Source organism: Hyaena hyaena, unplaced genomic scaffold (genome assembly GCF_003009895.1).
Source record: "Hyaena hyaena isolate Hyena2069 unplaced genomic scaffold, ASM300989v1 scaffold_7, whole genome shotgun sequence".
In the NCBI taxonomy this organism is placed as follows: domain Eukaryota; kingdom Metazoa; phylum Chordata; class Mammalia; order Carnivora; family Hyaenidae; genus Hyaena; species Hyaena hyaena.
This window is the reverse complement of record NW_024080639.1, coordinates 5,232,799-5,256,583: the sequence shown is the minus strand read 5'-3', so window position 1 is coordinate 5,256,583 and position 23,785 is coordinate 5,232,799. Positions and strand designations below refer to the sequence as shown.

Sequence of the window (23,785 nt, the reverse complement as noted above, 5' to 3'; positions counted from 1 at the left end):
CGGTCGTTATTTCTCTTCTCTACTGACCCCTCTCGCTTGAGTGTTTGGCCCAGAATCCTTTTCTCCCTAGAATGAAGAGCCTAAGATGAATTCTCAATGAGCACGGACATTTATTTCTAGGGAATTTCTGGATGCAGTAGTCATTCCACCAAATGCATCAGGAAGAAAAAGGATCCCAGGAAACGTTGAATGTGACTCAGAAACATCAGAACTACCCACCTGAATCAGAGGACTGAGCCTGCTTGCTTCTTGGCCTGTTCTGAAAAGAAAAGCCTGGGACGTGGGGTGTCTGCTGCTTTCTCAGTCCTATGGTGGGCAGCGGGGAGGAGGGGGTTCTTACTACTCCAGCCCCATTCAGCAGGTGCCTGCCACTGTAGCTGCACCCCTCCCTCACAGGTCAGGCCGTTGAGTCCAGCAAAATCCCTGAGTCGGTTATTCTCCGCTTGGCTCCTAAACACGCCAGCCTGCTCTGAGCCCTGGGAGTGAGCTTTGCACCCCTCCCCCGGATGGCCAAACGCCCAGCCGCCATTCCTAGGTGTGCGGTGCGGAGCAGACACGCCGAGCTGAGTGGCATGGCCAGGGGCCCCCTCTGGATTCTGACAGCGGTGGCCTCTCTCCTGAGGGTCACAGCCCCCAGCCATTTCTCTCCCGCTGCTCCAGCTTCGGCTGAGCTCCATTAACTACACTGCCTCTCCTGGACTCTCCAGGCTGTGTGGCAGTAATGGCTTTGTGTGTTCCTACTCCCTGAGCCCTCACTATGCTATACTGGGTCCCCACATCTCAGTAACTCGTCCCTTCAAGAGATGCCCTTCAGTTAAAACCCTTTCAATACGCCACGGACGGGTCTCCTGACATCAAAATAACTCAAACGCACCAGAATTCAAACACAAAGAGCTCGGAGAGTCTTAGAGATGCTATCTTCCCTGTTCAAGTGGGGAAACTGCAGACCAGAAAAGGGACTGGCCCCTGGTCAGGCACTATAACTTGCACGTAAAGCCCAAAGGAGAAGTGAATCCAGCCTCTCGCAAAGGCTCCCTTCCCACGGCACAGGAGTGACACGGGGGGTTTTGCAGTTCTGCTGTTGAGCTGTGTGATCTTGCCCAACTGACCTAACCTCTCTGAGATGAAAACATGTACCCACTCCTGAGAGTGTGGGGATTAAATGAAATGATACGTGTAAGCACTTAGCACCATCTTTATACATAATTAGCAGCTGTCCTTGGCCCTCGAGGGTTTGGTATTGAGGTCTGACGGCTGCAGGGCGACACCAACCAGGCGCCTCCTCTGGCATCAGAATGGGCCACTCAGCAAACAAACAATGAAGATACATAAACTAGCCAGCTTGCTGCTGTGGAAGAGCAGAATGGACTGAGGAGGCCTCCTCTCCTGGATCTGTCAGTGACCGTGAACTCCGCGAGGGTAGGCGCCACTATCCTGGCAGAGTCCAGGTGAAGGACTTGCCGAAGACTCCGCGGCTGGTGGAGATGACACAGAGAAGCATTGGAGCTGGAAGGATGCAGGTGTTCATCGGCTCTCCGTGTTCCTGGGGCCTTCTAGAAGCGGGGGATACAGTGGGGAAAGAGACAAGGCGTTGACCTTGTAACACTTGCCTGAGATCCTATAAATCTGCATTTTAAAAAAGAGGAAACTGGGGCCCAGAACAGACACTGCCTCCCTTCAGTGACCCACAGCTCGTCAGCCAAGCCACCACAATCTATCTTAAAATGCCATGGCCCACCATGCTCTGCTCCAGCTTTGGTCTGCATTCAGTGATGGGTAGGAGGCAGAGGTGATGGTTTATCTAACTTTTGCAGAACTTTATCAGAGAGGATTGGCAGCTGGCTGGAAAATAACGGCCCTCTAAACATCAGGAGAAACGGCCTGTTCAATCATATAGTCACCAGCCCTGTCACCACTGATGTATAAATGCCAAATACCCTTCGGAAGGTGGAAAAAATGAAAACCTTTGTACTGTTACATGAAAAAGCACAGAACAGTGCAATAGGACACTCTTATTCCTAAAAAAACAGTAAAGGCACAGCTATATGTGTGCACAGACTATTTCTAGAAGAACACATACCCACAACTCGGACCATCGGGTGACCTGGGGAGGAAGACTAGGGTCTGGGGAAGGAGGGAGGATGTAGTTTTCATTCGGAACCATTTTTTACCAGGTGCAGATTTTTCTGTGAATTTTATTTCCAGTTAAAACACAACAGGGTGGGGGCGTCTGGGTGGTTCAGTTGGTTGAGCGTCCGACTTCGGCTCAGGTCATGATCTCACGGTTCGTGGGTTTGAGCCCCGCATCGGGCTCTGTGCTGACAGCTAGCTCAGGGCCTGGAGCCTGTTTCGGATTCTGTGTCTCACTGTCTCTCTGGCCCTCCCCTTCTCAGGCTGTCTCTCTCTCAGAAATAAATAAAACATTTAAAAAACAAAAAAAACAAAAAAAAACCACACAACAGGGTGCACCTGGGTGGTTCAGTCAGTTAAGTGACTCTTAGTTTCGGCTCAGTTCGTGATCTCACAGTTTTGTGAGTTTGAGCCCCGCATCGGGCTTCACGCGGACAGTGGGGATCCTGCTTGGGATTCTCTCCCTCCCTCTCTCTGCCCCTGCTCACGCATGCTCTCTCTTGCTCTCAAAAATAAATACGCGTAAAAAAATTTTTTTTAATGAAAATAAAAAACTGAAACATAGGGAAAATTAGGACAGAAACAAAAAGGAATAGATCAACTCCTTTGAATTTGACTATAAAAGAGAAGCCAAGGTGGTGACAGTGAGGCTGATTTGGAATTCCTGGCTATTGACATGCATTTTGGCCTCTGAGGAAGCTTTGCAGGACAGTTGTGTGGGTCTCACATTCAAGTTTAACAATAAAGCCGATGGTCTCCACTGCTCTCCCACTTCTGTTTGTGTCCAGGTGACTAGATGAAGTTGCACAGCAAAGCACATCCTTTCTTTTCTTTTTTTTTTTTTATGTTTTATTTATTTCTAGGAGAGAGAGAGTCAGTGTGAGCAGGGGAGGGTCAGAGAGAGAGGGAGTCACAGACTCCGGAACAGGCTCCAGGCTCTGAGCTGGCAGTCAGCACAGAGCCCGACATGGGGCTCGAACCCGTGAACCGCGAGATCATGACCTAAGCGAAAGTCGGACGCTTAACCGACTAAGCCACCCAGGCGCCCCAAAGCACATCCTTTCTGACACAGTTCCAGAGAGCAGTGCCTTCACAGCCAGGGGGTCACACCCGTCCTCTCTGTGAAGATACAACTTGGAAATATGTACCTGTGTATCCACAAGCCTTTAAAGGTGAGTCCTACAGGGGCGCCTGGGTGGCTCAGTTGGTTAAACCTCTGACTTTGGCTCAGGTAATGATCTCATGGTTTGTGGGTTCAAGCCCCGAGTCAGGCTCTGCACTGTCAGCAGAATCCAGAGGCTGCCTTGGATTCTGTCTTCGTCTCTCTGCCCCTCCCCCACACATGCTCTGTCTTAAAAATAAATAAAAAATAGGGGCACCTGGGTGGCTCAGTCGGTTACGAGTCTGACTTTGGCTCAGGTCATGATCTTGCAGTTCGTGGGTTCGAGCCCCACATCGGGCTCTGTGCTGACAGCCGGCTCAGAGCCTGGAGCCTGTTTCAGATTCCGTACTCCCTCTCTCTGACCCTCCCCTTCTCAGGCTGTCTCTCTCTCTCTCAGAAATAAAATGTTAAAAAAAAAAAAAAAAACTAGATTTTTATTCCAATACACAGAGCGACTTGTTAAGTAAAAAACTAGCTAAAAAAACAATAGCAAATATTTACACGGCACTTGCTATGTGCCAGGGCTATTCTCAGCACTTTACATGTAGTGATTCACTTTTTATTATGACTTTGAGGTGGATAGGTTTGTTGTCCCTATTTCGTAGATAAGGAAATATGAAGCAAAGAACTAAAGTGACTTGCCAAGGTCACATATCTGGGAAGCAGTGGAACACGGATCAGAACCAGATGGCCCCAAAGTTCATGTTCTTAACTTCCCACTCCACGCAAAGCCCCATCCACAGGAAAGCAGAAAGCAATTTTCAGGAGCGTTGCCCAGCTATTAACATTGACTGTGCGACTATAGATCAATCCTTCATGTTCTATATGAATGACATTTGTTAAGTCAATGTATTCTTATTTTGGTGTTAAAAAATGTAGCTTCCCTTTGATCCAAGAATTCTATTTCTCAGGATTTATCCTCAGGTCATGATAAAAGAAATGCCAGCTAAGACGCAGGAATAAAGATGCTTATCACAAGATAACTATAATAACAGAAAATTAGAACCAAACCAAATGTCCAACAAGGGACTGGTTAAGTAAAATGTGCTATCTACATATGGTAAAAGAATAAATATTGACATGGTGAGATGTTTACGCTCTATTGAGGAGTGAAGAAACAGAAAGCTGCATTTGTAAAATACAGCCATAAATGTACAGAGAAAAGCGTGGGAGGAAACATAGGCAAAAAGCACCGGCAGCCACCTTCGGGTGTTGAAAACTGTGCCTTTTTAATCTGTGGTATTTCCGAATCCTCCAGCTTTCCTGCCTGGAGTGTATATCACCCCTGTAATAGTAAAACATGTTATTTTTATAAAATGGTTGTCACTGCTGTCCCGCTCAAGTATCAGAGCTGAGACAACTCCCCGGGGGGTTACAGTGCCTTCACCGGGATTCTCAGGAGACCATGCGGGGCTCTAGCAGTGAAAAAAATACTAATAAATGAAGTTAATTTCTCCCTAAACAGCCAGCTTCTGCCAGAGGAACGGGAAACAGTCAAGACACAGAAGATGCTGTGGTGCCTTTTTAAGGGAGCACCCTCCACGCCTCCCCCTGCGGCAAGCCGGCCAGCAGCCCCTCGCTGCTCCGACACTTCGGGGGAGTGCAAAAGGTCGATCAAATAAGGATGTGCAATTCAAACATTTACTTTTCAAACATCTTCAGAAAGTTTATCATACACAAACAAGTGCGCGCGAGAGAAAGAAGGTTCAAGTTCAAGCTAATTCATTTGCCCAGCGGCCCCAGGGACCAGGAGCATCATACAGTGAGTGGACCACGAAGGGCCCCAGGGGCGGATCTCCCCCCCTCACCTCCAGTGAGCCAAAGAGCTTGGCTGGTGGGACAAACGTCAGCAGGTTTGCTGGTTGGCTGTGAGAATACTGTCAAATGAGCCTAACCAGAGTCATCGCCACCAAAAATATGCGAGCAATGCTTCTCTGGAATCCAAACTGACAGATCCTATTTTCATTTTTTCCTTTGGTAAAACATTTGCTCAAAGGGGAAGAAAATTACCCTCAATCCATCTTGAGTAGAGAAATCACGGAATGTTAATTGAGCTTCCACTTAATGCGTGGCAGGATGCTAGCAAATGTCCTGGCTCCTCAGGACACGTGATCCAAGATTCTCTGCCGGGGAAGAGAGCTGAAAGGAGATATGGAGTGGCCGCACAGCTCCTGGGCACAGCCAAAGCCATGTGACAGTGTGCGTTAAGCACCTGTTGGGTTCTAGGCACAGGGAGGCAGAGAGCTTGGTCCTGTCTTCTGGGGGATTGTGGGTTTTTAAAAAAATTTTTTTAATGTTATTTAATTCTGAAAGAGAGAGAGAGAGAGACAGAGTGAGCAGGGGAGGGTCAGAGAGAGAGGGAGACACAGAATCTGAAGCAGGCTCCAGGCTCTGAGCTGTCAGCACAGAGCCTGACGTGGGGCTCGAACCCACGAACTGTGAGATCATGACCCGAGCCGAAGTTGGCTACTTAACTGACTGAGCCACCCAGGCGCCCCTGGGGGATTGTAATTCTGCTGTGGAGACAGCCAGGTGGACCCTTGATGCCATCAAGGAGATAAAGGCCGTCACCAAGGGCATTCCTGGAAGAACAGAAACTAGGGAGGAGAGGTCCCCTCTGGGGTGCCTGAGGTCGTCTCCGGGAGGATGGACATAGCGTTGAGTTGGGAGGGTGGGACGGAATTCAGCAGGTACATTAAAGACTTGGAGGGGGGCAGTGAGGGAGGGAACCGTGGCACAGGATTCACGTGGGCAGAGATGAGAATGTGAGCCTGCGCACGGAGGTCCCTGTGAGCTGGACGTGGGAGTCTGGCTTTAGCTCATTAACCCAGTGCCTCTCGAAGCTCACACAGATTCTCTCTCTCTCTGAGAAAAACACTGCATAAACGGTTAAACCCCTATCACTTCAGATGTTCTCTTGGCACCAAAGCAAGCCAAACAGAAATGCAGGCACTTAAGTCGCACAACAGGATCAGTTATAAGGTAGTGATCCAGATAATCTAGTGTAAGCTTATATTAAAAATGTCTTCGAGATTATCATTAAAACTGAAACACAACATCAAAATATCCTCATGGAACTCACAGTCATCTTGGTACAATTTTAAAGACCTCCCCAGGGGGTCTGTGTCCCTAATTTGAAAAACACTCCTGCAGGCAACGAACGGTTTTAAGTATGTTTGGGGTGGGGGAAAGCACAAGTATATGTTTGGCCTGGATTAGATGTTCGCCACCTCCCTAACCCGGACTCAGTGTTATGGAAAACCGCACCCGGCAGCAGGCAGGAAGGCGACTGAGGGCACCGCTGTGGGGGCGCCTGCAGCCCCAGAGGCAGGGTAATGGAGAAGAGAGGCTACCTTTCCCAGACATCTTTGATGTTCAAGGCCAGGAGCACCACGCATGGAGACTCTGAAGGAGAGTGGGGCCCTGACCCCTGCAACTTGGACCCTCGCTGGAGATCTGAGACAGGAGCCCCACCAAAGAAAAGAGCTAAAAAGTCATTAAAAAACAAAACACTTAAATGTCCATCAACGGACAATTGGGTAAATACAATGTGGACTATGCATATCTGTGTTTCCTTTAAACAAAGTTCCACTTAGGGAGGAAGAGAAAGTCCCGGAGGCTTACTGTGCAGCAGAGCCTGTAGTGAAGAACACTGTGTTGTATACTTACAAATCTGTTAAGAGGGCAGATCTTCTATTCAATGTTCATACCCAAAAGACAAAAAAAGAGGGAAGGAGGAAACTTCTAGAGGTGATAGAAGTTCAGGGCATTGTATATGGTGATGATTTCATGGGCGTATACTTACCTTTAGACTCATTAAGATATGCACATAAATATAAACAACTGTTTTGTATGTCAGTCACACCTCAATATAAATATATATATACAAACACATACACATGAAAACAAAACCAAAAAGTAAAAAGCCCATCAGAAAAAGTAGGATTCTACTAAGGGCAGATCATCATTCAGAGGATGAGCCCACTTCTCACAGGAAAGACTTCAAGGCGAATGAGATCTTTATTTTTTAAAATATTTTTTTAAATGTTGATTTTTGAGAGAGAGAGAGAGAGAGAGAGAGTATCTATCTGCGCTGAGCGCAGAGCCTGATGTGGGGATCAAACTCACAAACTGCGAGACCATGACCTGAGCCGAAGTCGGACGCATAACTGCCTGAGCCACCCAGGCACCCCCAGAACTTAAGACTTTAAAGCTTGGAGAACTGGGGCAAGAAAATGCCATCCGTGGAAACAGGGAAACACTATCCATGGATTGTGCTGGAAATCTAAGGAGCGAGTCTTGCTTGCAGAGGGCAGTCTCTCTCCCTGTCCTTCTGAGCACTCACAGAGCATCAGTGTGTTCCACCGGACACCCAGAGCCAAGGAAATCACAGTGCACCTGTTTGTCACTGCCCTCCCCAGGGACAGGCTTCTAATCCCAGAGAAGCTGTGCCTCCTCTAAAACCAGAAATCAAGGGGCGCCTGGGTGGCTCAGTCGGTTAGTGCATCTGACTTCGGCTCGGGTCATGATCTCACGGTTTGTGGGTTCGAGCCCCACTTCAGGCTCTGTGCTGACAGCTAGAGCCTGGAGCCTGCTTCAGATTCTGTGTCTCCTCCTCTCCCCCTGCTCCTCCCTTGTTTGTGCTCTCTCAAAAATGAATAAATAAATATTAATAAAAAACAAGGTTGATTACTTTCCTCTGGCTAGATCCTGAATAATAACTATTTCCCTTATGAAATCACCCTCACTTTTAGTCTACAAATGGGAAGCTTTTTCTAGTTGCACTGTCTCATGTGAAACTGAACCTCACCGCCCAGCATCCTTCCATTGGGACATCATACCCATGCTCCAGTTTCCCTTTGGCAATGCTGGTCGGATTTGAGCCCCAAGCACAACTTCAGAGGTGGTCTGTACAGGCTAACAGAAAGGGCTTCCCGCAAACCAGCCCCCAAATCTAGACTCCCTAGCACCTAAGGAAGCGGTGGAGTTAAGAGCTTAAAGAATTCCAGAGGGTGGGGAACGGGGGGGGGGGGGGGGGGGGGCGCGCTCAGTCGTTCAGCAGCAGACTCGGCTTCCGCTTGGGTCATGGCCTCACGGTTCATGGGATTGAGCCCCGTGTCAGGTTCTGCACTGAGCACGGAGCCTGCTTGGGATTTTCTCTCTCCCTCTCCCTCTGCCCCTCCCCTGTTCTCTCTCTCTCTCTCTCAAAATAAACATTAAAAAAAAAAAAAGGAACCCAGAGGGCTCATGCGGTTGGCGGTGAAGGTAAACAGGTCAGCACGATGATTCCTCCTGTCTTACAGATATTGTGGTGGGAAGACTCTTGCTATTCATTGGACAACAGTTTCGAGAACCATTAGCAACCCAGAGAGTTGGCCTGTAATGAAATAACTCGATGTTTTGTGGTTGAAGGACAGAAACAGAGAAGACAGAAGAGATCTCTTCTGAAAAACCACTGGTTTTGAATATGGATGCAATCAAGGTGGGGACAGCAGAACTGCTCACCTGTCCACTGCAATTTAGGGACCGTCTCACATAAAAACGTAAAGATCAATAATTGCCCAATGACTAAGTCTTCAGAAAAAGTGTAACAATTCTAGCCTGCCCCACCATGGCTGCAGCACTCAGAACTTAATTATTATGGGAAACCACTCTGAGACCACCAAATGGGAGATTATCCTAGGTGGATGGGCCTGACCTAATCAGTTAGGCACTTTGAAAGGTGAAGCAATGGAGTCACTCACTTTTTGTGGGTAGGCCCCAGGTATACATGTTATTAAACTAATTTGCTTTTCTCCTTTAAAAAATAAAAAGGTGAAGCCGTCAGTCTCTCCTTTGCTGTCCTGCCTTCCCCTCCCTTGTGTATTTTTTTTTATGTTTGTTTATTATTTAGAGTCAGAGAGAGACAGAGCCTGAACATGGGAGGGGCAGAGAGAGGAGGAGACAGAATCCGAAACAGGCTCCAGGCTCTGAGCTAGCTGTTAGCACAGAGCCCAACACGGGGCTTGAACTCACAAACTGCGAGATCATGACCTGAGCTTAAGTCGGACGCTTAATCGACTGAGCCACCCAGGTGGCCCATCCCTTGTGTATTCAATAAACTACTATCTTCTCTGTTCTGCCTCAGGTGAATCCTTTCATCGTCCTGTGCTGTGAGCCTCCACCCAATCTGTCACCCCACATTTGGTGGGCCCTGTACGGGCGCCCTTGCTGGCCCTGGGGCTCTCCCCGGGTTCTCTGGCAATTTCTCAGGGCTTTCCCTGAGTCCTACTCTAGTACGCCTGGGGGAACTGACGACCTCTTGCCCTTGGAGGGACTGATCCTTTCCTCCCTCTCCTTCTTCTTTATGGCCCTAAAGGTCTTTATGGTCTAAAGGTCTGAGGGCGAACAGGCTGGACTGTCCGCACCTGTGAGGGTGATGGGCCCCTTTTCCCTCTCCTCCTCCATCTGCAGCTCATTCAAGGCCAATCCGCACACCTTACAGACTTGGTTGGGACCCTTTCCTGACGCTGGCTGGCTCTCAGCCACCTTGCCGCTTTCAGCTCCTCTCCTCTCCTCCGTTCCCACGGGTCCACCGGCCACCTTGATCTACAGGCAAAATACGTGCCCAGGCAGCTGGGTGAATCCAACAATTCCATATACAAATGATGGTTCCACAGGATTCCAGCCCATACCATTGGAGGGTCCCCTCCCCGAAATGCCGTGCACCGGGCCTCCAATGGGTTTCACTCAGATCGCCTCTCAGCACGCTAATCTAATACAAAACCCCTGATGGGCTGACAAGTTTAGGTAGGGATAGTGTCCCACCCCACCCATCTAGCCTGAAGCCGCTACTGAAGACAAGACCTCCACCCAAATGCCAAAGAGTTGTCATTGTCCATCTGTCAGGGGGGAATGCAGAGGCCAATTTTAGGCAACAGTCTTGAGCAATGGAAGCCTGAGTAAGGTAAAAGGGCCCACGGTGACCACCAGGCTGAATGCAAACAGGCCCATTAGGCGACTTGAGCTGATGAATGGGCTACTTACAACCAGGCACAGCCACCAAAAAAGGAAAATTGCATATGTTCCCATACCTCCTCACCTTTGCCCCGGAGGTACAGCACACCCATCCCCCGCCACTGTCCCCTGGGAGACAGTCTGTCTATTGCTGTCCTGCCCACTGCTCCCTTGAAGAGTATTCAATAAACTTCTATCTCCTTAAAATAAAAAAAGGTGAAGACTCAGAGGCTCTCTTGGGGACCTAGAAGAAAGCAAAACGCCATGTTATCTGAGGAGGGGGCCACACGGCAAAGACCTGAGAATCCCTCGGTGCTGAGAAAGGGCACCTGTGGGCTGTCTCTGGCTGACAGCCAGTAAGAAAATGGGGCCCTCGGTCATACAAGGGGATTCATTCTGCAACAACCAGGGAGCTTGGAGAAGGACCCTGAGCCTCAGAAGAGACCCATCTCTGCCGACGCACTGCTTTTCAGTCTGGTGACACTGAGGACCCAGCTAACCTGTACTCAGACTCTTGCCCTATGGTCACAGCAAGACAAGAAATGCGAGTAGTTTCAAGACATTAGGTTGGTGGTAATTTGTTATATAACAATAGGAACTAATATAATCACATATCAAAACGCCCTTAAAAATCTAAGCCTGGTGGCTCAGTCAGTTGGGCATCTGACTTTGGCTCCGGTCATGATTTCATGGCTGGTGAGCTTGAGCCCTGTGCTGGGCTCTGGCCTGGAGCCTGCTTTGGATTCTGTCTCTCTCTCAAAAAAAAAAAAACAAAAAAAAACAATCAAAAAACCAAACACACACACACACACACACACACACACACACCACAAAAAAACACATTAAAAAAAATCTGGACAAAGACTTCAGCTTGGTTCTTGTCTTCACTCACACAACAGCTCAAACAGACCTGCTTTGCTCCCAAGGGATTTGAAACAAAAATCACAGACTTAAGTGGAAAAGAAAAATATATTTAGCAGACTATAGAAGAAATAGTAGGGGTGCCTGGGTGGCTCAGTTGGTTAAGCGTCCAACTTCGGCTCAGGTCATGATCTCACAGTTCGTGGGTTCAGGCCCCGCGTCAAGCTCTGTGCTAACATAGCCTGGAGCCTGTTTCAGATTGTGTCTCCCTCTCTCTCTGACCCTCCCCTGCTCACGCTGTCTCTCTCTCTCTCTCAAAAATAAAGCATTAAAAAAAATTAAAAAAAAAAAAAAAGAAATAGTATTAGAAGTTTCAGCCTAGTAAACATTTTTATCCAAAATATATATGGGATAAATCAGTGTCTATCATCATACCCCAAATTTCCCACTGTAATGCCATAAAGTATACCTCATTGGACCTCCTCTCCAAATATTGTCCTAGATTGCTAAATCTATGGCCTGAAGATAAGCATACATGTTTAGCCAGTGATACACTTGTTTGTAAAATCCACAACATGAGTTTTCTTTGCACTACTGTCTAATAGCAGAAATCACTTTTGTCATTTCCGATTGAGTAATAATTAGGAATATTTGAAAGCGGCTCTGAAACTTGTTGCTTAAGGCAGCAAAAGATTAGAAATGACCTCAAGTGTCCGTCAGTATGATCTGATGAAGTAAATTAAGGAAAATATATACTCCAGAATGACTTGTAATCATTAAAAAAGAGGCAGCAGTGTTTGATTTTAAAATCACATTCAAAAAAATAAAATCATTTTCAAGATGCACTGGAAAGCCCTACCTCAAGAGGCAGAGCAGTGTCCACGGGATGTTCCCGTTCGAGTGTGCCTCTATTGTACGTTTACATATGGATAAATATCTATACAGACGCCTTTGAGAAACCATTACTAAGTTAAGAAACAGAAGCGGGAGAACATTTTATACTGTTTACTTTTTTTTTTTTTTTGAATTTTATGTGTGTGTGTGTGTGTGTGTGTGTGTGTGTATCATCTTTATTTTAAAATCCAATTTTTAGGGGCGCCTGGGTGGCTTAGTCGGTTGAGCGTCCGACTTTCGCTTAGGTCATGATCTCGCGGTTCGTGGGTTCGAGCCCCGCGTCGGGCTCTGTGCTTACTGCCAGCTCAGAGCCTGGAGCCTATTTCAGAGTCTGTGTCTCCCTCTCTCTCTGACCCTCCCCTGCTCATGCTGTCTCTCTCTCTCCTAGAAATAAATAAAAATATTAAAAAAAAAAATCCAATTTTTAAAAAATAAGCCAACATCAGAAAAACCTGTGCTTTTAAGAAATACACAAACTGTCCTCAACACCTTAACACAAGTTACTGTTCTAATCTTGTTCTACTAAATTATTTATATCCCTATAAGAAAATAAAAAGTCTTTCCCCTGTAGACGCTAGTGACTCATCCAACAACTCTGATCGTCTCCAGAAAGTTTATGTATGTTTATGTGGGAGGTAGGGCTCAGACGCACCTAAGGAAGTCTCTTGAAGGCAGGCAGAGGGCTCGGTGACCAACACCAGCATCACCTGAGGGCAGATTTGCAGGACAGGACTCAAGGACTGCATAGGATGAGTTTCTCAACCTCCTGTCCTGCTACCACCTGGTACGAGGCCACAGACCAGGGCCTCCACCTCGCCCCATGTCACCCACTTAGCAGGGCGGGGCACTAAATGCCCACAGAGCACGCCAGAGAACTCGCAGCCAGAGGTGAGCCTTCCCAGTGTGCAGGAAAACACCTACAAGTTCATGGCATCTAAAGAGACGCCTTGAAATAAAGGGGAAAGGTTTCTTTTTAAAGCTGTGGAAGGAGAAAAAACCATGCACGGGGTACAACCAGCACAGAGGCACATGAGGAATGATGGCCCCGTGACAACAGAGGCAGCAATGGAAGTGGTGCTTCTACAAGCCAATGAGCACCAAAGATCCCTGGCAAATGCCAGGAGCTAGAAGAATCAGGAGAGGCTTCTCCTGGAAGAGTTTCAGTAGGAAGCAAGGCCTGGCTGACACCTCGATGTCACACTCCAAGCCTCCAGAACTGTGCGGCAATTTCTGTTGTTATAATCCCATTTCGTGGCACTTTGTTACTACAGGCAGTGTGCAGAAACACGGACAAAAAAGCCTTTGTCTCACTAGCCCGTTCCTGAAACACTGAAAAAGAAATCAGAGAAATGCAAACTGAAAATGACAGACATTTCATGCTCGTGCAAAGACTGATGGGACCAAAAGTGAGGGGGAATGTGTAGCGACCAGTGCTCGCTGACACTGCTGGCGGCTACACCAAGTGGTGGCGCCGCTCTGGCAATTCTTACTAAACAATTCTGTTCCTAGGTGTTTACCCAGGAGAAATGAAAATATGTCTACCAAAGGACCTGAATAAGCAATCTTAGCCCCAAATTGGAAACAACCCAAAAGTCTATCATCAGGGGAGTGGAGAGTCTGTGGCATATCCATACAGACCTCTCCACTCAACAACAAAAAGGAACAATCTATGCCCTCATGCAACGGTAAGGGTGAACTTCTAGAGCATTCTATGAAGCAAAAGCTGGTCTCCATAAAATATATACTGCAGGATTCCACTTTTTAAAAATAAACATGCATTAAAAATTTTACTTAAATCATTATTAAAGAGGAAACCAGTAAGGTAAACCAGTTAAAAGAACACTCCAAGCGGGACGCCTGGGTGGCTCAGTCAGTTGAGCGTCTGACTTTGGCTCAGGTCATGAGCTCACAGTTCGTGGGTTCAAGCTCCACGTTGGGCTCTGTGCTGACAGCTAGCTCAGAGCCTGGAGCCTGCTTCCGATTCTGTGTCTCCCTCTCTCTCTGACCTTCCGCTGCTCACTCTCTCTCTCTCAGAAATAAATAAAAACATTTAAAAAATTTAAATAACACTCCAAGTAAAGTCACACTTTTACTTATTTATTTAAAAAAATTTTATTTTTTAGTAATCTCTCCACCCAATGTGGAGCTGAGCTTGAAATCACAACCACGATATCAAGAGTTGTACACTCCAACGATGCTCAGCATCCCTCCTCATCAGGGAAATACAAATCAAAACCACACTGAGATACCACCTCACGCCAGTCAGAGTGGCTAAAATGAGCAAATCAGAGAACTCTAGATGCTGGAGAGGATGTGGAGAAACAGGCACCCTCCTGCACTGTTGGTGGGAATGTAAACTGGTACAGCCCCTCTGGAAAACAGTGTGGAGGTTCCTAAGGAAACTAACAATAGAACTCCCCTATGACCCAGCAATAGCACTGCTAGGAATTTACCCAAGGGATACAGAAATGCTGAGGCATAGGAGCACATGTACCCCAGTATTCATAGCAGCACTCTCCACAATAGCTAAAACATGGAAAGAGCCGAAGTGTCCATCAACAGATGAATGGATCAAGATGTGGTTTATCTATACCATGGAATACTACATGGCAATGAGAAACAATGAAATCTGGCCATGTGTAGCAACATGGATGGACCTTGAGGGTGTTATGCTGAGCAAAATAAGTCAGGCAGAGAAGGACAAATATCATATGTGTGCACGTATAGGAGGATTAGGAGGAACTTGACGGAGGACCAAGGGGGAGAAGAAGGGCGGAAATGGTGGGGGAAAGGGAGAGAGGCAAACCATGAGAGACTCTTGAATGCTGACAAAAACTGAGGACTGATGGATGTGGGGGGGATGGGGGGATGGGCATGGAGGAGGACACTTGTGGGGATGAGCACTGAGTGTTATGTGGAAACTAATTTGACAATAAACTATTTTAAAAAAAAAAATAAAAAAGTTGTACACTCCACCGACTGACTCAGCTAGGCACCCCCAAAGTCACATTTTTAAATCAGAAGTATTGAAATGAATGTACAAATTAAAACAAAACTGGACTCGTCTATACTGGAGAAGGGAAGTCAATAAAACTTCCACTGACAAGAGTTTATTGGCAGATCTATAAAAGTAGTTTTTAATCTTTGTTGTTGTTGAGGTATAATGGACATACATTATTGTTTCAGGTGTACAACAAAACTATTTGTATATACTGTGAAATGATCACAATAAATGTACATAATTCCATTTACATAAACTATAAAAACAGACAAAACTAAGGTGTAGAAGTCAGAAAGGGCTGGGGGAGACAGGGAAATGCCTGGAATATTCTGAAGTGATAGAAATGTCTATACCTTCTTTTGGGTGCTGGAACCTGGGTCTGTACAATTTTTTACAACTCAGTAAACTGAACATTTAAGATGTTATACTTCAATTAAAAGAAGGGATGGGGTGCCTGGGTGGCTCAGTCGGTTAAGCATCCAACTTTGGTTCAGGTCATGATCTCGTGGTTCGGGAGTTCGAGCCCCACATCAGGCTCTCTGCTGTCAGCATGGAGCTGGCCTCAAATCCTGTCTCCCTCTCTCTCTGCCCCTCCCCCATTTGTTCTCCCTCCCTCCCTCTCTCAAAATTAATATGTAAACTTTTTTTTTTTATTTTTTTATTATTTTTTTCAACCAACTGAGCCTCCCAGGGACTCCGACAAGAATTTATTTCTATACATTACACGTAATAACAACATTTACTGAGTACTTATTAACTGTGAGCCAAGCATTATGTTGGGTGCTGAGACACATTCATCAGTAAAGCCTAATCCCCATCCTTTTTTTTTTTTTTTTTTACAAATAGTTTATTGTCAAATTAGTTTCCACATAACACTCAGTGCTCATCCCCACAAGTGTCCTCCTCCATGCCCATCCCTCCTCCCCCCACATCCATCAGTCCTCAGTTTTTGTCAGCATTCAAGAGTCTCTCATGGTTTGCCTCTCTCCCTTTCCCCCACCATTTCCGCCCTTCTTCTCCCCCTTGGTCCTCCGTCAAGTTCCTCCTAATCCTCCTATACGTGCACACATATGATATTTGTCCTTCTCTGCCTGACTTATTTCGCTCAGCATAACACCCTCAAGGTCCATCCATGTTGCTACACATGGCCAGATTTCATTGTTTCTCATTGCCATGTAGTATTCCATGGTATAGATAAACCACATCTTGATCCATTCATCTGTTGATGGACACTTCGGCTCTTTCCATGTTTTAGCTATTGTGGAGAGTGCTGCTATGAATACTGGGGTACATGTGCTCCTATGCCTCAGCATTTCTGTATCCCTTGGGTAAATTCCTAGCAGTGCTATTGCTGGGTCATAGGGGAGTTCTATTGTTAGTTTCCTTAGGAACCTCCACACTGTTTTCCAGAGGGGCTGTACCAGTTATGTAAACTTTTTTAAAAAAGGGAGGGTTGAATATAGTAATTGAGTCAGACAAGAATCACCAGTGGACACTGAAATAACTAGGTTAAAGTTGCTGGGGGAACAGGGTATTTGCTTGACGCCAGAGCATCATGCCTCAAGGGTAAAACTTACCTGCTCCAAGGCAGTCACCACCCCACCTCAAGGGACCAGGCATAGCAGCATTCCCAGCAGGACAACTGTTAAGTGCCTTCCAATACAATGTAACAGGAATTAGCCCCATCTGTGAAATATCCTTGCCAAAATACAGGACCTGAATCCAATCAAGCCTCTAGACCAATCTTCTAGGATACAGAAAATATAAGGAATAGAAGAACAGTTATGCGATGCCCCTGAAGAAAGAATCGGACAAATCCCGAATGTAGGACATTCTACAACGTAAGTGGTTTAGATTCAAAGTCAGTATCACTGGCGGGGGTGGGGGATGTTCTAGATTAAAATAAACCAAGCACACATAAGTCTGACTTCAGCTCAGGTCATGATCTCACGGTTTGTGAGTTCGAGCCCCGCATTGGGTTGTCTGTCAGTGTGGAGCCTGTTCTGGATCCTCTGTCCCCCTTTCTCTCTGCTCCTCCCCAACCTGTGCTCTCTATCAAAAAATAAACTCAAAAAATAAGTAAATAAAATGGGAGATTAAAAAAATGCAATGTACAAACTAAGTAAATCCTGGTTTTTAAAAAAGGCCACAGAAGGGGCACCTGGCTGGCTCAGTCAGTGAAGGGTGCAACTCTTGACCTCGGGGCTGTAAGTTTCAGCTCCACACTGGGTGTAGGGATTACTTAAAAATAAAATCTTAAAAAAAAAAAAAAAAAAAAAGAAAAGTCATAAAAGCTTCTGGGGGATAAATGGGAAAATTCAAATCAGGGAACCAGATATTAGGTATTATAGAATTATTATTAATTTTTAAGGTATGAAACATTATCATAATTATATAGGAGATTAGTCCCAGTCTTAGCAGATGCATGCTACAAGGCTTAATTAAGTATTTAAAGGTGGGTGTCATGAACTGTAAGTTACTTTCATGGTTGAGAAAAAAAATTTTATTTACACGGACGTATGTACATCTTAAGAAATGACAGAATGTTAACAACTGTTGATACAGAATATATGAGTATTCATTGTACTCGTCATTCAAGTTTTATGTACATTTAAATGTTTCATAATAAAAAAATTGGAACATGATAAAGTTAAAGGAGTCTAAATGCAATGTGATAACCAAAATAGTTTCTGAAACAGAAAAATGACATTAGCAGAAAAGCTGGTAAAATACAAGTCTATAGTGCAGTGAACAGTATTGCAGTAACGCGAATTGCCCGTGAAGGTACCGTGGTTATAAAAGGCGTTAACATTAGGGGAAGCTGGATAAAGGGAACTCCCTGTACTATCTTTGGGAATCTTCTGTAAATCTCAAGTTATTCTAAAATAACAAGTCCTTAAAAGCGGCAACCAGTATGTAAAAGCTAGAAGTTTTTATTATATGTTAATACGTACATAATCGAACAACTTCCAGATCCAGTATCTATAACATCTTCCACAAACCTCCAGTTTGGCACAAAGAACCCCCAAACATGAAACGCGTCTCCACGGGACTGCGTGTTGGACAGAAGGGAAGCACGTTCGTACCCGGGTCAGACAGGGGCCCGGCCTCCCAGCAGGGTGAGGCCGCCATCCGGGCCGCAGCCACCTTGTTCTCCCAGCCCCGGGGAGCCTTTCCTTACTTCAGCAGAGAAGTGGCCTGAGCGGCCTGCCTGAGCAGCACTGACTGAAGATCTGTAAAGAGAAGGGACACCGCAGCATGGGTATGTGTCCCCCTCCTGGTCTGCAGAGCAGCCAGGCGACCGACACCCCGCAGCCACACCCACCTCTGCAGGAAGAATCGAACTGACCTAGCTGCAGTCTCAGCAGATGGACATCTGTGCAGTTCTTGGGGCCTTTTAAAAGCTGTTCATTAGAAGCGCCTGGGTGGCTCAGTTAGTTAAGCGTCCGACTTCTGCTCAGGTTATGATCTCGCAATTCATGAGTTTGAGCCCTGTGTTGAGCTCTGTGCTGACAGCTCAGAGCCTGGAGCCTGCTTCATATTGTGTCTTCCTCCCTCTCTGCCCCCCACCCTCCCACCTTAAAAATAAACATTAAAAAAAAAAAAAAAAAAAAAGCTGTTCAATCATATTATCTCATTTAATCCTGGCACCTGGTGTCAGTCAGAACACAGAGCATGGAGCTTCACGGCTGGTGTACAGTCTCCACCCCACCAGGTACCAGTGTGTGACTCCAGCCAGGCTCATCACCCTCTGAGCCTTGGGTGACTCGTGTAGAAAACAGAGAGAATCTTACTATTAGCTCACAAGGTTGCTTGAAAGCTAAATAAAACTACCTCAATGCCCGGGACATAACGAGAACGCGATACACGGGAACTATCGTGGTTATACCTTGTATAGGCATGCTTCATGTTTTCCCTTTTGTTTTTTTTCTTTTTTTTTTTTTTTTAAATGTTTTATTTATTTCTAGGAGAGAGAGAGAGACAGCGTGAGCAGGGGAGGGTCAGAGAGAGAGGGAGGCACAGACTCTGAAACAGGCTCCAGGCTCTGAGCTGGCAGTCAGCACAGAGCCCGACGTGGGGCTCAAACCCACGAACCGTAAGATCATGACCTAGGCAAAAGTCGGACGCTTAACCGACTAAGCCACCCAGGCGCCCCTTTCCCTTTTGTTTTCTAAAAACGTTTTCTCCCCACCTGGGTGGCTTAGTCGGTTAAGCGCCCGACTTTGGCTCAGGTCATAATTTCAGTTTGTGAGTTCAAGCCCCGCATCAGGCTCTCTACTGTCAGCAGGGAGCCTGCTTTGGATCCTCTGTACCCATCCCCCTGCCCCTGCCCTACTTGCTCTGTCTCAAAAATAAATAAAACAGTAAAAATATATATATTAAAAAAATGTTTTCTCCAACTATTAGTCCTGGAATGTGGGGATGAGCCAGCCTTCAGAAGCCAAACAGGGCCATCTTAGGGATAAGGAAAATTCTCGAAATTTCCCCTAAAATGTGGTCTGTCAGATGAGGAACTTCAGAATTAGATTGTCTGGGGTCCCCGGGGGGTGGAAGTCACTGACCTATGTCTATTCCATGTCTTGGCACCACTGTATAAACCTACATCCTTTATACCACAACCACAGCAATGGTTATCTTGCAGAACCAGGTATGACTAAAACAGAGGACTGAAATTTTACTCTTATATAAGTATACTCTACTCCCAACGTGGGGCTGAAACTCAGGACCCAGAGTTCAAGAGCCCCATGCTCTATCAACTGAATAGAGGTGCCCTGAGGATTAAAACTTTAAAATGGCAGGAGCGCCTGGTTGGCTCAGTTGCTTGAGTGTCTGCCTTCAGCTCAGGTCATGATCTCATGGTTTGTGAGTTCGAACCCTCTGTTGGGCTCTGTGATGACAGCTCAGAGCCTGGAGCCTGCTTTAGATTCTGTGTCTCCCTCTCTCTCTGCCCCTCCCCTGTTTCCACTCTGTCTCTCTCTCTCTCAAAAATAAACGTGAAAAGAAAAGCAAATTTTAATGGCAGTAAGTTTCAAGAAAAATGTTTCTCACGGGGCGCCTGGGTGGCTCAGCTGGTTAAGCATCTGAGTCGATCTTGGCTCAGGTCATGATACCCACAGTCTGTGAGTTTGAGCCCTGTGTCGGGCTCTCCATTGGCAGCAGGGAGCCTTCTTGGGATTCTGTCTCACCTTCTCTCTGCCCCTCCCCTGCTCATGCTGTCTCTCTCTCAAAATAAATAAACTTTAAAAAAAGGAAAAGAAAAATGTCTCTTCAGTGAAAACCACAGAGGGACAAGGGCTTGTTTTCCTATGACCTGGAGCTTCAGCACCAAATCTCAGGAGAGAACTCAAATATCATAAGAGTGAACTAAGAGAGGGGCGCCTGGGTGGCTTAGTCGGTTGAGCGTCCGACTTTCGCTTAGGTCATGATCTCGCAGTTCGTGGGTTCGAGCCCCACGTCGGGCTCTGTGCTGACCGCCAGCTCAGAGCCTGGAGCCTGTTTCAGTCTGTGACTCCCTCTCTCTCTGACCCTCCCCTGCTCACCCTGTCTCTCTCTCTTTCCTAGAAATAAATAAAACATAAAAAAAAAAAAAAAAAAAAGAGTGAACTAAGAGGAACCCTGGGCAGTGCCCCTACTTAGGCTTGGTGAGCCTGACTGACTAGAAATGGGGTCAGCAAAATGCCTCCTGGCTGCCTTCCACTGAAGCCAGAGTGCAAGTCAGCTCTTATCACCACCTTTGGGCCTTAGTGGGGTTGGGGGCGGCGTGGGGGCCTCTGGCCTCCTCTCTCCCAGCCATACAGGAGGGAAGGCAGCATCAGAAAAGAGGGGGCCAGGCCTGTACCGGGAAGGAAGACGGAGAAAAAGCCTCTCTTTCTGTGCAGCCTCTGGGCCGGGTATCAATCAGTCAGCACCTTCAATATGGCCGCTCAGGTTCCTGTCCCCGTGCCAGGCAGCATGGAGGCTGTGCATCTCCCTGAGCCAGGCAGAAACAAAGCACACACCCCCGACGCCATCAAGGACACACAGGCGCACAATTACATGTCATTCAGCCTCGTCAGAAGATACTCCCTTTGCCAGCTTCTTGCAATCCTTCTGAATAGGCACAGTCAAGGAGAGTTTCTAGTAGTGCCAGTGTCCCATTAACACCTCTCTGACCCTTAGTAATCTCCTTTCTTAACCGCAGGGAGAACAAGTCTTAAGCTTAGAGACTGAGACAGTCATTAGCTTCTAGCAGGAATTTAGTGACACTCTCTTGTGTTCTCTTCTTTAGGGTTACCTTTTGTTTTACAGCAACTGATGATAATATCCATTTGTATTAAAGATGGATTTCCCTTGTTAAGTACATCTACAGCTTTAAAAATGAGGAGGGAGGGGGACAAAGACTAGGAAATCTATTTCTACGAGATGAAAACACATATTCCTACCTATTGCTGTAGCCTCTTGACATGTCCCATAGCCTAGAACTACTCTACCCATTACAGTGGCCACTAGCCACACGTGACTGCTACGTAATTACTATATGACTACAGGCGTTTTAAGTTAATTAAAATTAAACAAAATGAAAAATTCAGTTTCTCAGTCTTACCGTCACATTTCAATAGCCATGTGTGGCCACGCAGCTGTTTTCTCTGACACAGAAAGTTCCCACCGACGGCAAGAGCCCAGAATGGCACTCGCAGCTCACCTGGCTACTCACCTGGCGGTGGTGCTAGAAGGCCTGGCTTCTCCCCAAGTAGCGGGCGCTTGGCACGCTTGGGGTGGGGGCGTCCCTGAGGACCAGGTCTCCCGGAGCGGGCTGCTGGAAGCAGGGGAGGGCCAAACAGAGCTTTGGGGCTGACCAACCCTGCAGAGAACAAAACCCAAAACATAAACAGGAAGACACATGGGGAACCGGGTTCCAGCTGCTCTCCCCACAGGGACTTTTCCTCAATCACTGTTAAGGGGCTGAGGCGGAAGTACCTGCCACATGCACACACCTCAGCTCCTCCAAGCTCTACCAAGTCCTCTCTGGGAGGAGGGGCCCAGACTGGGCCTCAGCGGTTGTCCAGGGGTCAGCAAACTAGAGTCTGGGGGCCAAATCCAGCCTGCTGTCTGCTTTGGGACAAACTGTGAGCTGAGATAGTTTTCTCATTTTTAAATGGTTACATTTTAAGTGGTTATATAAGTATGTACACAATATCCTTAATTTTTACTTCTTGGTCTGCAAACACTAAAAGTAACCCATTTACTATCTGGCCCTTTAAGAAGTTCAGAAACCCTTTGTCTAGTCTGTGCGTGTCTTGACATCCTGGTCCTCCACCCTCACCTTTTCACAAGTGGGTTTAGTTCCAAGTGTTTTGTTCTGACACTTGGAAGATACTTCCTCAAACATCCGAAGCAGTGAGGTTCGGACACAGGTCGTCAAGGCAGATCCATGATGTACCGGAAGCCCCCCGTTCCTGAGAATCGAACATCCATCTGCCCAGAACACCCTGGAAAGTCACAGGGGTCTACCACATGGCCTAGCACCCTGTCTCTTCTCTCCCAGGCAGTTCGTCTGCCTTGCCTAGTCCTCACCCTGCTGAACAGGGCATTTTTCTGCCGGTCATGTCAAACCCTTTCTGAAGGTCTGAAAGAATTTTGTTTTGAAACTTTTGGCAAGGATGAGAAACAATTCAGAGCAAAAAATCTCCTCCTGAGCCCTTCTCTTCTTAATTCACTCACTTCTCACAGGAGCCAGGTGGTAAGAATGCCCAGCAGTGGACCAGGGGCTGGCCAAGGCACAGGGGAGCATGGTGAGTGTAGCAGAAGGAAAGAAGGAACAAACACAGGACAGTAAGAACGTCCAGGCTGAGAGGGAATGAAGAGCACCTGAAACTATACTCAATCATCCCGAAGGTCACCAGGTCAGAAAGGGAGGGGCGCCCAGAAATGCTCATTCCTAGGGCTGTGGATCTTCACAGAGACTGACTTCACCCATAATGGATGTACACAAGCACAGCTACCAGAGCAAGGGGGCACATCCTTCTGTTTTGAGCCACAATAATAGTCAAGGTGGAAATAATGTGCTCGTAAGAAAGATTTGGGGCTAAAATAATCCCTGCTCACATAAAGACCAAAGCAATATTTGACTCTTATGCCCAAATGCATCCCAGGTGCAAGTTTTATTCGAGCTCAAGAGAAAAGCCACCTAACCACAAAGACTTCTCTGCCAACTTTGTCTTTAACATGGCAGACTGAAAACGTGCTTTCATCCATTCCTTCCCCGCGGCCATCACTAATACGCAAGGAGAACACCAAAGAAGACACGAGCGTATGAACACAAGAAACAGAGGCAGCAGTGACTAAGCAGAGGGAGCTGCATCCTAGGTGCTTGCAGAGGAGTTAAAACTCTTTACCCTCAAGGAGCAGGAAAGGCTCAGACACCGGGGGCCCCAGGACCCAGGGCCAGACACTGGGCTTGACTGGAAGTCTGTACGCCTAAGTGGTCAGTCCCACAGCCCAGCCTCCTCCCAGAGGGAAGAGACTCACGTCTGATGAACGTGTTTGAGCAGCAGGTCCCAGTCCAGCCACAAGTCAGTCAACTGTAGGGCTTTGCAGTTATGGAAGCCAGTCAGGTCCCTCGTTTGAAGCTAACTGAGTTAGGTCCCTGTCACTTACAATGGAAGAAGTCCCCAGTAATACAACCTCATTTTAGGCAGATGTCAGATACTGTTTAGCACCAAGGGCTCAGAAGAGCCTCAAAAACACTATGGAATTCAGAG

The 23,785-nt window shown here is 46.8% G+C and overlaps 1 protein-coding gene across 7 annotated transcripts in view; it reads right to left on the bottom strand.

The window, feature by feature from the left end:
- Positions 1 to 23,785, bottom strand: part of LOC120238446 (nuclear receptor coactivator 5-like) — a 66,055-nt gene that overhangs the window by 1,469 nt on the left and 40,801 nt on the right. For 4 of the 7 annotated variants that reach the window (XM_039242172.1, XM_039242193.1, XM_039242184.1 and 1 more), the window contains exons 9-10: positions 21,739 to 21,885; positions 17,964 to 18,277 (exon numbers count right to left, since the gene is read on the bottom strand). In XM_039242172.1, coding sequence (XP_039098103.1) covers positions 18,222 to 18,277; positions 21,739 to 21,885 — 203 coding nt within the window. In that variant the 3' untranslated portion in view covers positions 17,964 to 18,221. Of the gene's footprint in view, positions 1 to 17,963; positions 18,278 to 21,726; positions 21,886 to 23,785 lie in introns of those variants that run through there. The other 3 variants (XM_039242211.1, XM_039242221.1, XM_039242201.1) reach the window with 3 other exon arrangements.